Genomic DNA, 18,946 nt, shown 5'->3' with positions numbered 1-18,946 from the left:
ATGAATAGAGTGAAATATATAAAGTGTTGGGGAATAAAACCCCCACTGACCTAGAATTCTCTATCTAGCAAAATTATCCTTCAAAAGTGAAGGAGAAATAAGGTCTTCCTCAGACAAAGAAAAATAAATGGAATTAGTTGACACTAGAACTGCCTTGCAAAAAATGTTACAAGAAATTCTTCAGAAAGAAGGAAAATTGTATAGGTCAGGACCTCAGATCTGCATAAAGAAAGGAAGAACATTAGAGAAGGAATAAATGAAGGTAACATAAAATCTTTTGTTATTCTTATTGAATAGTATGTTCAAACTATAACAGCAACAAAATATTCAGTGATTATAGCTTACGGATAAGTTAAATGAATAACAGCAATACCATAAGGGGTGGAGGGAGGAATTGGGAATATTCTGTTATAAAATTCTTACATTGCCCATGCCGTGGTGTGTTATTTCAAAGAGGACATGGATTAGTTTATACATGTATATTGCAAACTCAAGGGCAATCACTAAAAAAAAGTTTAAAAAACCCAAAAGTATAATTGATATGCTAAGAAGAAAACAATGGAATCATATAAAATGCTCAATTAAAGCTACAGTAGACAGAAAAAGAGTAAAGGAAAAAACAAAGAACATGGCCAACAAATAGAAAACAGAAAAAAAGTATGGAATATATTAACCCACCTATATCAATAATCAATTTGAATGTCAATGGTGTAAATACACCAAGTAAAGACAGATGCTGTCAGAGTGGATCAAAAACAAAACCAAACCATATGTTGTCTATAAGAAACCCACTTAAACATAAAGACACGGATAATGAAAAGTAAAGGAATGGAGAAAGATGTACCAGATGCTAACACTAATCAAAGAAAGCTGGAATAGCTATATTAATTTCAGACAAAGCAGACTTCAGAGAAAGGAAAATTATCAGGGATAAAGAGGAGCATTACACGAATTAAAAGGGTCAATTCTTCAAGAAGATATAGCAATCCTTAATGTGTTATGTACCTAACAGCCTGTCAATATATTTGAGGCAAACCTGATAGAATTTCAAGAAGAAAGAGACACATCCACTATATGGCTGGAGATTTCAACACCTCTCTATTAGTAATGGACAGATCCAGCAGGTACAAAATCAGTAAGGACATAGTGAAACTGTACAGCACCATCAATCAACTGGATCTAATTGACATCTATAGGATACTTCCTCCAACAACGCCAGACACATTCTTCTGAAGCTCACATAGAATATTTATCCAGACAGACCACATTCTGGGCCATAAAACACACCTTAACAAGTTTAAAAGAACAAAAAACATATAAGGTATGTTCTCAGACCACAACAGAATTAAACTACAAATCAGTAACAAAAAGATAGCAGAAAACCCCAAAATACTGGGAGATTAAACAACACACTTCTAAATAACACGAGTCAAAATACGTTCCAAAGAAATTTTAAAATATTTTTAATGAAATGAAAATGAGAATATCCCTTATCAAAATATGTGGGATGTAGCAAAAGCAAAGCTTAGAGGAAAATTTATACCACTCAAAGCATATATTAGAAAAGAAGAGTATCTAAAATCAATAATCTAAGCTTTCAACTTTGGTAAACTAGAAAAGGAAGAGCAAATTAAATACAAAGTAGAAGAAAAGAAAAGAAAAATTAGAGAAGAAATCAATGAAATTAACAAGATATCAGTAGAGAAAACCAATGAAACAAAAAAAAAAAAATCAGTAAAATTGATAAATCTTGGGGGCCAGCCCCATGGCTGTGTGGTTAAGTTCACGTGCTCCACTTTGGCAGCCCAGGATTTCGCCAGTGCAGATCCTGGGCATGGACCTAGCACTGCTCATCAGGCTATGCTGAGCCAGTGTCCCACATAGCACAACTAGAAGGAGCTGCAACTAGAATATACAACTAGGTACTGGAGAGCTTTGGGGAGAAGAAGAAAGGAAAGAAAATAAAAGAAGATCGGCAACAGATGTTAGCTCAGGTGCCAATTTAAAAAAAAAAAAAAGGAAACTAAAAGAAAATTGATAAACCTATAGCCAGGCTAATTAAGAAAAAAAGAGAAGATGAACAACTAATATCAGAAATGAAAGAGGGGTCATCACTACTGATCCCATGAATATTAGCTGGATATTAAAGGAGCACTATGAACAACTCCATGCCGACAAATTTGGTAACCTACATGAAATGGACCAACTCTTTGAAAGACATAAACTACCACAATTCACACAAGAAGAAATAGATCATCTGAATAGGCCTATATCTACAAAAATTGAGTCAATAATTATTAACCTTCCCAAACAGAAAGCACCAGGCCCAGATGGCAGAAATTATACTAATTCTCTACAAACACTTACCCAAAACAGAAGCAGGTGGGATATTTCCTAACTTATTCTATGAGGTCAGTATTACCCTAATACCAAAACCAGATAAAGACATTACAAGAAAACTATAGACCAATATCTCTCATGAACATAGATGCAAAAATCCTTAACTAAGTATCAGCAAATCAAATCCAACAACGTATAAAAAGAATTACACACCACAACCAAGTGAGATTTATTGAGGTATCCACAGCTAGTTCAACATTGAAAAATCAATGAAAGTAATCCATCACATTAATAGGCTAAAGAAGAAAAATCACATCAATAGATACAGAAAAAGCATTTGACTGACTCCAACACCCATTCATGGGAAAATCACTCAGCAAACAGGGAATAGAGAGGAACTTCCTCAAACTGATAAAGAACATTTACTAAAAAAATACAGCTAACATCACACTTAGTGGTGAGTAACTTGAAGCTTTCCACTAAGATCAGGAATAAGGCAAGGATGTCACCTCTCACCACTCTCATTCAGTATTGTACTAGAAGTCCCAGCTAATGCAATAAGACCATAAGCGTATACAGATTGGGAAGGAAGAAATAAAACTGTCTTTGTTTGCAGGTGACAAGATTGTACAGAAAATCCCAAAGAATGGAGAAAAAAACCTCCTGGAATTAAGAAGTGATTATAGGAAGGTTGCAGGATACAAGGTTAATATACAAAAGTCAACTGCTTTCTTATATACCAGCAAGGAACAAAGGGAATTTGAAAGAAAAAAAAACACAATACCATTTACAGTAGCATCAAAAGAAAAAATTAAATATTTAGGTATAAATCTAACAAATTATATGCAAGACCCATATGAGGAAAATTACAAAACCCTGATGAACAAAATCAAAGAAGATAAATGGATAGATATTCCATGTTCATGGATAGGAATACTTTATATTCCTAAGATGTCTGTTCTTTCCAACTTGATCTCTAGACTCAACATAATCACAATCAAAATCTCAGCAAGTAATTTTTTGGATAGTGACAAACTCATTCTAAAGTTTACACAGAGAGGCAAGGGACCCAGAATAGCCAACACGATAGTGAAGGAGAAGAACAAAGACTTCAAGACCTAATATAAACCCACAGTAATCAAGACAATGTGGTATTGGCAAGAGCAAAATAGGTCAAAGGAACAGAACAGGGAGCCCAGATACAGACCCACATGAATAAAGTCAACTGATCTTTGTCAAAGGAGCAAAAGCAATTCAATGGAGAAAAGATAATCTTTTCAACAAACAGTGCCAGAACAACTAGACATCCACGTGAAAAAAAAAAAAAAAAGAATCTAGACACAGCCTTAAACCCTTCACAAAAATTAACAGAAAATGGATTACAGACCTAAATGTAAAATGCAAAAGTATAAATCTCGTAGAATATAGGAGAAAATCTAAATGATGCTGGGTAAGGCAATTAATTTTTAGATACAACACCAAAAGCATGATCCATGAAAGAAAAAATTGCTAAGTTAGACTTCATTAAAATTAAAAACTGCTCTGCAAATGAGACTGTCAAGAGAATGAGAAGACAAGCCATAGACTGGGAGAAAATATTTACAATATACATATCTGATAAAGGACTGCATTCCAAAATATACAAACTCTTAAAACTCAATAATAAGAAAATGAACCGAATTAAAAATGAGCAAAATATCTGAACAGACATCTCACCAAAGATACACAGATGGCAAATAAGAATATGATACTCAACATTGTTCATCATCAGGGAATTGCAAATTAAAACAATGAGACACTGCTATACACCTATTAGAATAGATAAAATCCAAAACACTGACAATATCAAATGCTGACAAAGATGTGGAGCAACAGGACTTGAATTCACTGCTGGTGGAAATGCAAAATGACACAGACTCTTGAAGGCAGTTTAGCAACTTCTTACAAAACTAAATATACTCTTACCATAGTATAGAGGAACCTTAAATGCATATTATTACATGAAAGAAGCCAATCTGAAAAGACTACATACAACATGATCCCAACTACATGACATTTTGGAAAAGGCAAAACTATGGAGACAGTGAAAAGATCAGGTTGCGATGGGTTGAGGGGTGGTGGAGGGAGGGATGAAGTGGAACACAGAGGACTTTTAGAGCAGTAAAAATATTCTGTATGATACTATCATGATGGATACATATCATTATAGATTTGTCCAAACCTGTAGAATGTACTACACCAAGAGTGAACACTAACATAAACTATGGACTTTGCATGATTATACTGTGTCAATGTAGGAAATGAACCTACATGTACGTCAATTATAACAAATGTACCACTTTGGTGGGGGATGTTGATAATGGGGAAGGTTATGCAAGTGTAGGGGCAGGGGGTATATGGGAAATCCCTGTACCTTCCCCTTAATTTTCCTATGAACCTAAAACTGCTCTAAAAAAATTAAGTCTAAAAAAAAATTGAGCAAAGGATCTGAACAGACACTTCTCCAAAGATACACAAATAACCAATTAGCACATGAAAAGATGGTTGACATCACTAATCATTAATCTAAATCAAAAACATAATCAGATAACATTTCAAACAGACTATGATGGTTACAATTAAAAGAAAGAGAAATAATAAAAAAAAAAACCAACATTGGTGAGGATGTGAAGAAATTGGAGCCCTGATACATTGTTGGTGGGAATTTAAAATGGTACAGCCACTTTGGAAAACAGTCTGGTAATTTCTCAAAGTGTTAAACATGCAGTTATCTTATGGCCCTGCATTTCCACTCCTAAGTATATACCCAAGAGAAATGAAATTATGTCTCTATATGAATACTTGTACACGAATGCTCATAGCAGTATTACAGTAGCCAAAAGGTGAAAACAACCCAAATGTTTATCAACTGGTGGATGGACGAGTATCATATATCTATATAGTGGAATATTATTTGGCCATAAAAAGGAATAAAGTACTGACATATGCCACAACGTGGATGAACCTTAAAAACAGGCTAACGGAAAGAAGCCAGTGACAAAAGACAACGTATCATATGATTTAAGTTTATATGAAATGCCTAGAATAGGCAAATATACAGACAGAAAGTAAACTAGTTGTTGCCTAGTGGTGGGGAGTGTGATAGATGGGGGAAATGCAGGTGACTGCTAATGGATATGGAGTTGTATGCATAAATTCAATCAAATATGATGTTTCTGAAATTAAAGTTTTTTAATAGCTACTTAATTTTTACATCAGGAGCTTTCAATTCCACTGACCACTCTCTTCTTGAAATACTTATTCTTTTGGCCTCTGTGATACCATTCCTGCTTTCCCTTCTATCTCAGCTATTCCTTCTCAATCTCCTTGTGTTCCTTTTCTAGCTCTCTTCTTTTCTCACTCATTGATTTCTCCAGACAAGCCCTTCCATTTTCATGGTTTCAGTACTGCCCCTGTGTTGTAGGATAAGCCTGGAGCTGGTCTGATGGCTTGTGGGCATGACTTCCAGAGACATCAGGTTAACGTTCCATTTCCAAAGTACTGAGCCCAGTAATGACTCAGGTCAAGTTGTTTGCCTTGAGAGACTGAGGATCAGAAGTTAGAATGTTTACGCCTACAACTGTATTGTATAATTCAGTGTGGTGTACCTGACTCAGATGGAGTGGTCCTCACTATACAGAGTACATTACATGCGGAATTTCCAGTCTTATATATACAGTAGGCTGGGACTACAAGGGGTCACTTAGGTTTTCAGGTTTAATACAACGCTTGTTCACACATTATCATCCCCACTGTGTAATGCCCTACCAATGCCCCATTCTAAGCCCTTGCCCAGAAAGACTCGTGTCTAGGTCAGTGTGCTGACTTCCTCCCCACTCTCCAGCACCTTTCATTTCTACCACCTGCCCCAAACATGCACCTCCTCTTGTTTTCCTCTCTTGGTGAATGCCTGCTGCTCAGGTATTAAATGATTTCCACAGTCAGCGTAAGTCAAATACAGTTACCCACCATTTCTTTGTTCACAAGTATTTATTGAGCACCTACTATGCACCACACACCATGTCAGGCTCTGGGATGCAAGTGAAGTAAGATCACCCCTGCCCTCGTGGAGCTTACAATCTAGTAGAGGAGACAGACAATACATAGTGAACCAATACATAAAATAAACACAGGTTGTAATAAGTGCCATATAGGATATAAACTGGGCGATGTGATCAGGATAGTTAGGAAACACTACTTTTTAGATAGAATGATCAGAGAAGGCCTCTCTGAGAAAGCAGTTAAAAGCTGAGATTGAAGCCTGGCTCCCCACTTACAAACTGCATGACCTTAAGCAAGTCACTTACCCTCTCAGAATCTGCTTCCTCATTTGTAAAATGGAAATACTCATACCAAACTCAACAAATGCTCATTACTGTTAATGATCATGAAAACTCTTCAATGCCTCTCACTGCTTTACAGGGCCCTTCATGATCTCTTATATAGTTCTCTTACTATTCCTTAGCAAATTTCCAGCTATTCTGAACATTTTCAGTCCTCACTTTGACAAACTTCCAATCAACACTCATGTTCCTACTTTTATGTTACTTCCATGAAATCTGTTAGTTGCCTCATCTGTGTTCCTGTCGCACCCTGTACTTCACCTTTTACCACTGCATTGTAATCTCCCTCTTTTACTCATTTGTATATTCTCCTGGAGTACAACTTTGGTGGAGGTATATAGCAATCTATCTTGTGTTCCGAGTGCCTGATAAAATGCCTGGCATGTAATAGGATCTCAAATATTTGACGACTGAGACTGTCAGCCAAAAGCAGCAGTAGAGAGGTGAAAGACGTGGAGGAAAGAGGAAAAGTGTGGTGGAGGAACGTCTTGAAGATGACAGGAGGAAACAGGAGTCAAAGGCCCACCTCAGCCTCTCAGACTGGAATTAAGAAGGAAGGATGAAGGGGGGCATAGGTGGAGAGAAATCACGCTGATGTACTCAATCTTCTGATTGAATTAGGAAGCAAGATTACCTGCTGAGAAGGGTGTGATTTGAAAAGGAGTGGTAATATTTGTAATAATTGATGAGAATAGGCCAAAGAACCACATGATATTAGGTCAAGAGAGTGACAGGTGACTTGGAGGACATGTTTAAGGCTGTGATAATGAAGGAGCAGTGTTAAGTGGGACAGGCAGTATAGAGAAAACAGAAGTGGTGAGACAGTGGTAGGGAGTTTCAGTGGAAGAAAATGTTGGTGAGGTAACCAAAAATCGCACAGGCTAGACTGTTAGATGGGTCATCCATGAGAATGTTGAAGATGTTGAGAACAGCTACAGAATTAGAGATGGTAAGGAACGCTGTGAGTCACAAAGTGAAGCCTTCGCAAATCAAAGGGAGTGATCAACAGGTTACTTGATAAGAGCAGAGGCAGCTGACAGTAATACCCTCCTGTCAGGAGAAATTATTTAGAAATTACAATAGAGAGAAAGGGCAACTACCACCTCTTGAGATATGTGGAATGTGGACACAGCTCACACTGGTGGGAGCTGAGGGTATGGCAGGACTTCAGGTAACAGCCAAATTTGTTATGGCAAGGCAGTGAAGAGAAAAATCAAAAGAAAAGGTTGAGGGGTAGTGGAGCATGGTTTTGGGAGGAGAGACGGAGGGTGGGCAACTGGGAGTGGCTAAACTATACAGAAAGGAGACAAGTGAAGGTTAAAATGGAGAACAAGGGAATTTTGCATTTCTTGAAAGACAGCAGAAAAACAAGGATGAGCTTCATGGACACTTCCTTTCTGCTTAACATCAAACTCTTTACTGTCTTCACTAAATGACTAACCTCTATCCTAACTGCCTCCTGTCTCTGTAAACAGCACCATTATATCCTGGTTACCCAGGCTTGAGAAATGAACTCAGCCCTTACTCCTATATCCATTCAAACACTGAATCTTCAGTCTTCCTTTGAAATGGCTCCAATATTCACTCCTTCCTTATTCCTGTGGCCATGAGCTGAAATCAGTTCTCATCATTTTATGTCTAGATTCCCATATCAGTCTCCTCTTTAGTTTAAACTTCTGTTAAGTCAGAGAGCTTTTCAGGTAGGTCTGTTTTCAGACTCTCAAGTCCACTGTGAAACTTATCTGTTTCTTCATTTGTAAAACTGGGACAATACCACTTTCCTTTGACAGGCTGTCATAACGAATGAGACATTTTTGTAAAGTTCTTAGCACAATGACTGTTAATAGGGAAGAATTCTTGATTTTTGAAAACTTGATTATAAGCCCTTTGAAGTCTGGGACCAGATCTTTTATAATACTCCATCCCACATTCACTTACAAAACATACTGAGTATCTCTGGAGTAGTTTGATGAAGGCCAAAATGAGGCATATTCTATTTTATAGCACAGCAACATTCTTCTTCACTTGAAATAGTTAAGCTTAGACAACACAAAATAAAGGAAGCTTTAAAAGCCATTCAGAAATAAAAAGCAGTCTGGGAAATAATGACTGTGGTATGCCAATCAAGAAAATAGCACCTTGAACATCTGAAGACAGCAGTCTGTGTTTCTTTCCCCACAGCTGCCCTTAGAACACCAAGATCTGATGGGAAAGAGAAGAATACCAACAGAAACAGGCAAAGCTTGGCCCTGCTTTTGTTGTTTTAGCCTTACCACTTTTCCAGTTTAGGTTGGACTGCCTTTGGCTCACGAGATCCTACTGGCTTTGGGGAGCTCAGAAAGGCCAAAATGGAGCCTACAGGAAGAGGGAAAAAAAAGAGAGCTGGCTACTAAGGGCTAGCCCTAGGCACAAATGGTTTAAAAAAAAAAGGGGTCAAGATTTTCTAACTAAAAATGGAAAATGTAGTCTGACGATGGGCTACTTCACAGTGCAAGTAAAACTATATGAAAAATCATTTAGCTATCCATATGTAGAAGTTTCTGGAACATGTCAGGTAGATATTTGAAAGTGAGACAGCCCAGGAAAATCTCTGCCAATTATCTCCAAACCAGCCCAGCTCACCAGGGTCAGCAGGGCAGAGGGTCTTTAGTGCAGATGGCTGCATAGAAATAAATGGTGCATATTCTATGAAAATATGGTCAGACCGTTGTTCTTATACCAAATTGTTGGATTATAAATTAGTAAAACCACTTGGACAAGTGGTATGAATCAAGAACTACAAAAGTAGTCCTTTCCTTGACCCAAAAATTCCACCTCTAGGAATTTATCCTAAGGAAACAATTTATGCACAAAGACATTCACTGTAACAATATGAGATGCAATCTAAAATGTCCAATGCGGAAAGATGACACAAAGCACAGCACATCCATAAAAATGGAACATAATGTAATTAATAAAGGCTGACATAGTTTGTAATGACATAGAATAATGCCTATAAATTGAGGGGAAAAACTCAAGATACAAATTATACTGAAAATGAATGAAACTGTGTAAAAACTCGCACAAGTAGCAGAGACTGGCAAGAAATATGCAAAAATATTAAAGTGGTTTTTTTCCCTGTGTGATAGAATTAGAGGCAATTATTTTTCTTTATACTTTTCTGTATTATCTAAATTTTCCACAATGAGCATGTTTTACTGACATAAACAAAAAACATTATTGAATCAGGCAAGCATCAAAGAAGAATGGGCATTTTTACATAGCTTTATTTGTTTCTACTAGGAATTGGAGTGTCGTTCCTAATAACAAAAAAAGGGGTCTTATAAACCAGTCATTTACTTGACAGGTGGATCAGACTCTTAAAAAGGCAGAGAAATTCTTAAATTCTTTTCCACAAGTTTCACCATATTCATGTAGAATTGTAGCAGAAAAGATGGTGACTCAGGTTGAATCATCAATCATTGATCTAAATCACAACTCCAAGCTGCCACACCACATGGATCCAGGGCCAGAAAATACAATGTGAGACCCAAGTTTAAATGGCATACCATTCTACATTTTCCAAGACAAAAAAATTAGGAAAATAAAAGTGCTTACTAAAAGAAAAAAAGAAACAGTGAAGTGCCTTTTTTTTTTATACCACTTGGGGGCTGGAGAGAAATGAAAGGTATACCTGAGAATTAAACTAATGCTTTGTAAAAATTGACTTGACTTAAAAAGACAAAATGTAATTCATGAATACTTTATTGGCAGAAGAAAAACAGACAACTTGGTTACTAAATGACAAGTGTCCAGGACTGGTCCGAACCCAGAATGTCTGAAAGGTCTCAATCTCAAAGTGAGCACAGTCTCTGTTGAACACCACTTCACCTAAAATCCAACATTTTACCTTTCTTCAAATTTCTTAAGATTCTAACCTAGGGAAACTTGTTTTATACCAAAAGTTACGGATCAACTTATTTGGAGTATCTGTCACCTAACCATGGTATTTTCATTCTAGCTTTCCTGAAACACATTATCAGATAAATGCTCCATAACCTAAATTTACCTCTACTGTTTCATTTGGAGTTTATAATTATCCTATGATAGATGCCAAATATTTATACCTTCTGGGCAGAAATGGAAATAAAATCCTAAAGTGGCTCACCTAAGGGCCAGAACGTTAGTGAATGTAAGCAGACTGTAGGGGTAAAGCTATATTCAGCACCAATTACATTGTTGAGTTACCAAAGCAAGAAAAGCCCTCAACATTTCCATATGAATAAAGATGAAAATCTGGGTTGGCTAAGCGTTTATAAGAGACTAGTAACTGCAGTTCCTTTCCTTAAACAAGATATTCCATATAATCACCCGTTCGCTGACATCTAAATAACAGTTAAGATGACCTCCTCCTGAAACTGCATTATACCTGATTAAGTAGAAATATGGGCTAGTAAAATAAACTGCTAAAAAGTGAGGATCTTGGTAAAAACATTTAGTGACCGTACTGAAAAAAGGATAATGGCTTAATACTCATGCTGTTATCCTAAGGCCAAAGCCATAAAGAAAAGTACTCACTTTCAAAGATACATATACAACGTAAGCCCCAATTTTAAGATTATAAACTGAAAAATGTCGTTTTTAAAATGTTAGTAACCTCTATGAGATAAATTAAAAACTTACATGTAATTTCAGTGTAAAGCACCAAAAATGAACACTAAAACGGTTCACACAGAATAGTGAAAAGGAAACAAAGCACAACTATAAAAGCACAGACATACTGGTTACAAAAACCAAGTAAGTAAACTAATTTCTATTAATATTTTCATTTACCTTATAAAACTCTGTTGGTTAAACTGGGGGGGGGGAGTCTCTGAGAATCTAAAGGGTAACAAAATGATAAATATACACCATTTCTTTATTAACAAATTATACCACACAAATCAGGTTACTTTTTCTATCTGATTACAGAGTTAACTGAAATTGCATCTGTATTTAGAGCAGCAACATAAAATTTTACTAGGAAGAAATTCTTTATCTCCTGGACCAAAGGTCTGTAACATGAACTGGAAATCTAATGACTAAGAAGGTAAAACTATGGTCTAACTACTGTGAGAAGATTCAGGTTGGTTTTCCACGTTTTAATAATCAGCAGCTCTCCAAAAGGGATAAATACGTCAAGGGGATGATGTAGAAAATCACAAAGTTAAATTGACACAAAGGGAGCACAGAGGCCATGAAAACTTGAGAAGGCATAAAAAACTTAAGCAGTGACGAGTCAGCCCCCTGGAGGTGCAGCAACCCTGAAGCAAGGAGTCCCGATTCTAACTGAAATTGGTAGAGTCTTCATGCGGGCACTTCAGTTTGAGAAATCAGTCATTTAGAAAAAAGGTTTTATTTTTAAAGTAGACACGGCTTAGGGAGAGACAGCTAGACATTAAGGAAGTATTAACTTCTTGAGAACTCAAAAATTATTTAGGAAGCCAAATGAAGCAAAGGAAAATATAAAATTTGGGCGAAAATGTTTCTCTAAGGGTAAAACTCAGTTTCCTGAGGGATTTAAAATCAAGGAACAGAGTGGTTTTCAAAATGGGCTTCAGGCCCATCCTCCTCAACCTTTCCTTACTTAAATGCAAAGATTTTCTATTTCTGTTTTGTCTTTTGTGGGTTCAGGAAAGACTTCCTTTTAAAAAAAGAAAAAGAAATGTGATGCTGTCTCCACCCCTTGCTATTGTTTGTTTTTTCTTTAAGTTTGAAGATCATTACTGTGAGGCAGAAATTGAGAAATATGATCAGAGATCTAAAATGTATTTTGTCAATGTTACTAAAATCTGAAAAGTTTCAACTAAGACTTGTATATTATTCTTTAAAATAAACGAGCAAAAGAAGTTCTTAGGAAGAAACTAAACTTTGTTATTCCCACCTCCCCTAAATCTGTTCTTCCATTGCCTCCATCTCTCAATATTTTGGACAGTGCAAACAAAATTCTAAGGAACATCTCCGTCACACCTTACTCCAAAAACATTTCATTCAACGGCTGCATAGAACTTCTTTTATGAGAAGGCAAGCCCCAAATTTACAGAAATCTCTAGAATGAGAATGTACAATTACCAAATATAATACACATTATGTCAGGGCAGAAACTGCATAGTGTTCTTCAACGTCATCACTAATAAAGAGCAGCCAAATCCCAGAACTTCACTCTGCATTCATTAGCAAACAACGTCAAAGTGTAAATGACAACCAGGGAAAAATGCTTAACACAAAGGCCATTTTCTTTGATGGAATCAAGAAAAGTGGAACCCAAGCTTTGGCCACATATCAAGATTTCATTACTTCAACAAAACAGAACAAATCTCCGAGGAAAGGACCCATCCAACAAACACTTCTTTCCATATATTTTTCCTTCACATCAGGTTAAAGCAGAAGTTGCTATCATTTTAGAATCACTGCTTACATCTTTTTTTAATTAGAAAAAAGTTTACTTGAATATTAAAGTTTACTTGAATATTTACATAACTTTATTGCTGTTTATTACAACAAAAAAATTTTAACTTGTAGAATCCATCCAGTAACATATGAACTTGAAATCCACCTCTTAAGAAGATACAGTTATGGGTGAAAGTATCTGACGTTCAGAGTACAGCATGAATAAGAAAAATCCTTGCATGTCATTTGGTTCTTGCTGTAGTCATCTGTGTTCATCTCTCAGAAAGCAAAAGAATCCATTTGACGTTTCAATAAATATCAAAGTAATTGTTACCAAAAAAATAGTTTCCACGGACCAGAGATCCAAGAAAGAGCAGTTTTGATGATTCCTAGAATCGAGTAAGTCCTCCTTTAGTCCAATGAGATGATGTCAGGAATGTTACTTCCACTGCTGGTTATGACCCCTGTCTCACTCCTGCTGCTGGAGGAACTAACATGAGTACTGCTTTCATGGGGGCTGGTGGTGGTGACAGACGTACTGCTTGCTGTTAAGGGTGAGGTGAGACTATCCAAAAACATAGGAGGACAGTACTGCTTGAAACAAACAATGATGCCGATGAGGAACTGGCTACATGATTTTAAATAGAGACTAGAAATTGTTAGATATGCACAAGTGACAGCCACATATTTAAATTCCAGTGGGATTTAAAGATTTCTCAAAATTCACATCTTTAGATGGAAGGTGGCATGAATTTAGCTATTTTACATTATTTAGTGAATGCAACATATCCTTCATTCTCTCAAAACTTGTAGAATTTGTGTGTTGACCAAATACACAGGTACGAGTACAAAAATGTCAATAATAACTGAAGTTATTTAATAGTAAATATTGGCCCCACAATTATGACTCATAATCTCAAAAAGAATTTGCTCACTAAATATATTTACACAAAGTTTAAATCACACTATAAAAAGTTAATAAATACTTATTTTTAATAGTATTAAACAAAAATGCTAATGCAAAATTCAGCAATTCTTTCAAAATTTAGTATCAATCAGACTCTTTAGGAATGTTAAAAGACTGATCAGCTGAATAACAGCGTTTGACTCCTTTGTATGTACAGAAATAATCCTTGCATAATTAGAAGGATAGTATTCATTCTAAAATAGAGACTACATGGTAGCTAACTACCACAGGATGTTCAGAACAAAGAATTCTCTCATGTAATCACAAAATTTTGGAATAAATCTTAAAAGAGATTGAATCTAATCTTCCTTGTGATGCTCGCTTGACACCCTACTCCAAGAGTTCATATTTCAAGTTTCCTTACCATCTTGGTTGCTAAGTCCCAAACAAATTCAAACCTAAGTTTAATACTCTAATATTGACTAAGAGTAGAAGAGAGAGACAAGAGCTAAAAGCTTTATTTTATATCACTGTAGAATATTTTCTGTGAGAAACAACTGCACTGACTTTAGTAAAATAAGTGAGGTCCAGTATATAATGCAAGAGATGTCCTAAGTTTGTCTTTAGATTGACTGTATGAAAGAAGATCAGGAAGGATATCCAATCAATAGTATCAATTCTGTATATCAGTCAGCCTATCCTTAGAGACACTAAGTTACAGAACAGGAATTTAAAACTGAAGCTGTTTAGACTACATGAGCTTCAAAAAGATCATAAAATGGAAACGACAGCCCCAGGTTTAAGCTGCCGTCAAGGGAAAAGCAACAACTAAAATTCAGGCTGCCTTTTAAAAAAGTAATTCAACGTTTGGGATGGACAACTATCTTGGTTCATCAATTCAATGAACGCCATGCAAAGATCTTCCAGGGACACTGGTTAAGGGGGAGAAGGAATAGTTCTTAAAGAGCTTCTAAGGAGCTCTAAAGATAGTTGAATTGTCAGGTATTAAACTTCTTTAAAATCAAATCAATTTCCAACTTTCCACTAAAATTGGGAAAAGAATCTGGAAAAAGGCCCAGAAACTTCCATTTTGTTTTTGCTACCTCTCAGGCAGTGTTCACTACTAGTAGTAAAAGTATTCTTGTTCATTTATAAATGGATGCTAGCTACTATAGCCCTGCTATCAAAGACTCTATGCCTTGAGTTCTTCTAATACTCAAGTTGCAGCCATTTTACCTCTATGTATGCTTTATGTGTAACTGGCACATATCTGCACAAGGGATTAAGGGGGCAATATGGAGGTAAAGTAGAAGAAATCTAAGGATTCTAAGGAAAACTGAAGGCACAGCCTCACCCTTCTTACTGGCTGATCAAATAACTTGGCCTGACACTAAGCATGCCAAATAGGACTATGAAATCAAAATCCTCTAGGTTCCAAAACTTTTTTTTGAAAAGGATAGTTCACATGAAAATCAGAATACTTTAAGCCTGAAAAATCCATTTTCTAGAAAAATATATGGATACTTTTGCTATAGAATCTATTGATGTAACAGAGTCAATTCAGGGTGAGAAGAAATTCCTCATTCTGCACATTACCTTGGGCCCAAATTCCCAGTGCTGTTTGTGTGATCGGACAGCGTATTGAAACAGGAGGCTGATACAAGATCTGTGCTTAGCTGATTCTGAGCAGCAAATGAAGCAGTGGTCCATGGTTCTTCCTCTCTCCCTCCCTACTCTCTACTCTCTTTCTGCTTCACTCTCCCATTACAGTTTTCCCATGCCTCTTCCTCCTCTACTCTGCCTCTTCTATAAGCCTGTCAGTGGAGTCCATGCTCACTGCAAGGTCTTCTTGTTGAGACTCTGGGATACTAGAGTTTCTTATCTCTGACAGAAAAAAAACAGGAATGATTGGTCTATACGCAACTTTAGATTGGGGCACCCCCAAAATGTGCATCTGACTGCCTTTAAAAACAAGGAAGAATCAAGCTAATGATTTAAGTCTGTCTAATCAGCTTCAGCTATTTGCTACGTATAGAACAAGTGTTTTACAAATTATCTTTGTAAAGTTTTAACTGCCAGCCATCTAACACTGCTTTCCCTCATTTTAATCACTCAAATGCTTGTAAAAAATGCCAACTAATTATTAAACTAAATAAAATATAATTAAAAACTCAGGTTTTGAGGCCAAAATATCGTACACTGAAAAACAGCAACTTTATTCCTCCATATAAAATTGTGAAATATTTATATAGTACTTCCTTTCCATCAATTTTAGTAACTGAGAATTGACTGTCCTGATTTTATGCAACTGGTCATTTTTAGATAGTATGACATAACCAATAATCAAATACAAATTAGTTGCTTAAATTCAGGATACATACCTGGGGATCAACTGGAATAAGGGAAAGAAAATCCAAACCTAAAACAAAAATGCTTTGTTAATAGTTGTCTCATATTTTGGAGACAAGAATTATTTCCCAAAATCACTTTGTATTTATCATAAGTCATAAAACATTTGGGGTAAGTCCTTACCATTCTGCCAAAGAGAAGTTCTATATCATAATCAGTCATATTTAATGTGCGTAAAACCCCAACATGAACAGCTTCCCTGACAAAACAATTGGGAAAACCACCTCCCACCAACTCAGAGGAAGCAGTCCAAAAATTTCCAGATAAGTAGGACTAATCCAAACAAACTTTTCCCCTTCATCGCTTAACAGAATGAGAAGCAATAAAAATGATGAGATAATGATCTGGATTCAGACCATTAAAAAAACATACTTAGGCTCTTAAGATACTTCACATTTATTTTTAAGAAATACACTACATTGAGCTTCATCTAAAATATTACTTCTTAAATAAATGTCTATTTCATGGATAGCTCTGTCCCTCTGCTCCCACATCAAGAATACACAGTCCAATGCTCTGCACAAAGCAAGCAGTTGGTAATTGCTGCTAACAAGCTAAATTTTATCAAGGTTTACTGGGTTATAAGCTAATGTAGTTTTCTAAACCAAAGATCTAGGACTCTCCAATTATGCTTTAGAAACAGGAATGTGTAAAACATTGCCCAGTAATACCATCTGAAGGGTGAAAGTTCTAACAATTTTCAGGTCTGAAAAGTCTAGCAATAAATTTCAAAGTCTGTTCCCCTAGACCTCTCTGTTTGACTAAATTTCAAAACAATAAAAAAAGTCACACACCAAACAGGCCAATTTCTACTCAATCCTATGAAGTTTTATATGCTGGCATTCAATGTCATCTCAAATATAACAATCATACAGAATGAAGTCTGATACTAGACTGTTACTCAAAACAGAGAATATGAGTGGGGATATTTAAAATATTTAATAACCAGTATGAATAATTTATAACTCAAAAATTTAAAGTATATTCATTCCCTTATAATCTCTAAATAAGGGTATGATAAAAATTCTTATCAAGTGATACAAGCTGTAGCACCAGTCATTTGAGAGAAATCATTCAATTTCTAAAGCATTTTTTAAAACTGTTGATATTATTTTTCATTTTATATGCCTGTCACTAGCTATATGATACAACAGTTTGAGCTAACACTGGACAAAGGGAATCACAACAAACTCTTTCAAAGACTTCTCCATTAAGCTGATAATCAGTAGATGACATATCTCAGAGTTTCTCTTCACATTAATAGCATTGTTCAGTAAATCCTCTCTCTGCTTCTGATGAAGAGTAATTCAAAATTTGTCTCCTTATAATACTTTTTGAGAGTTTTCTATACTCAACATTTCTATTATTGACTAAGTCACAAAAATAGTTTATTAGCTTGTCTTTAATTGGCTTAATTTTATTAACTTTGTTTTACTTGAAATGGTATATTTTTCTTTTTTAATAGCTATGCTTTTTATAGTTTATTTAATATGTTCAATAACTTTAAACATCTGTTGAATCACTCAGTCCATTTGAATAACTGAAACTTTTTAAATAAAGGTAAACAAAGTATTGATATGCCTGTTGCAATATTGTGTATTGAAGCCAAAACACTCAAAAATGCTCATTTTCTAAATATTTAACGATTCCCATCTCATAACTTCAATTTAAATAAACACACAGGCTTGATATAATTTTCAAACTGCTTTTACAGCTCTAGCACTGGAGGCTGCCCATCAAGGTGCAAAAACTATATTTTCATTATTTCAATTCCCAGCTCTTCAGATGTACTGTAAGTAATTCTCTTTGATTATAATTTCATGTGTCAGGAGATATACAGTCTATTGAGAAGAGATGTAAGAGATTTACTTGATCTATATCTTTTGACACCTCATCCAGGGATAACTGAATATGGTGACTTACACAATGCATAAAAAAATACCTAGAAATTTTTCTATATTTTCAGTTAAAACTCTAGAGTGTCTCCCTAGCATCACACAGATGCTGTCCATACAAAATCCAACAAGATTTTAATGTAAAATATTTCTCACTGAAACCATTTTTTCTCAAACACTAACAGTGAAGTTTGATATAATATTTCAGATGTTATTGCTTCTAATAAAAATCTTTAAACTATTATCAAAGTCTTGCATTATACACTTTAGACTATTAAAACTCTTATATGATTCATGAATAGCGATTAAAATGTTACTGCCTTGTTTTATAAGTTTAGCAAAGTGCTGTTTTCTTATTTCACCATAAGTTTCAATTGCAATGATATGTGGTATTGATATATTTTATGCCCTCCTTAGTATTTTGTGGTTGGAAATTCTCAATTATTTTTAAAACTCAGGTAGTGTTAAAAATTCTGATGATACATTCTAAATGTTTTTGTTTTATTAACACTGATAAAATTGTAGTTTTTAGATTTTAAACACTTCTTTATGTGAAATTGACTCATTTAGTTTTTTCCTTACTAATAACAACACATTTTCCTTAC

At 35.5% G+C, this 18,946-nt stretch overlaps 1 protein-coding gene across 7 annotated transcripts in view; it reads right to left on the bottom strand.

Annotated features, from left to right (window-relative positions):
* Window positions 1–6,350: 6,350 nt before the first annotated feature.
* PIAS2 (protein inhibitor of activated STAT 2) overlaps window positions 6,351–18,946 on the bottom strand; it is a 107,334-nt gene continuing 94,738 nt past the window's right edge. For 3 of the 7 annotated variants that reach the window (XM_046671366.1, XM_046671369.1, XM_046671368.1), the window contains 2 exons: window positions 16,419–16,456; window positions 6,351–13,724 (listed from right to left, as the gene is read on the bottom strand). In XM_046671366.1, the coding sequence (XP_046527322.1) occupies window positions 13,542–13,724; window positions 16,419–16,456 (221 nt within the window). In that variant the 3' untranslated portion in view covers window positions 6,351–13,541. Of the gene's footprint in view, window positions 15,922–16,418; window positions 16,457–18,946 lie in introns of all 7 variants that reach the window. The other 4 variants (XM_046671367.1, XM_046671370.1, XR_006890092.1 and 1 more) reach the window with 4 other exon arrangements.

The sequence above is a fragment of the Equus quagga genome, chromosome 9 (genome assembly GCF_021613505.1).
Source record: "Equus quagga isolate Etosha38 chromosome 9, UCLA_HA_Equagga_1.0, whole genome shotgun sequence".
Classification (NCBI taxonomy): domain Eukaryota; kingdom Metazoa; phylum Chordata; class Mammalia; order Perissodactyla; family Equidae; genus Equus; species Equus quagga.
Note: the sequence above shows the minus strand (reverse complement) of the source record. Positions and strands in the feature narration are given on the sequence as shown.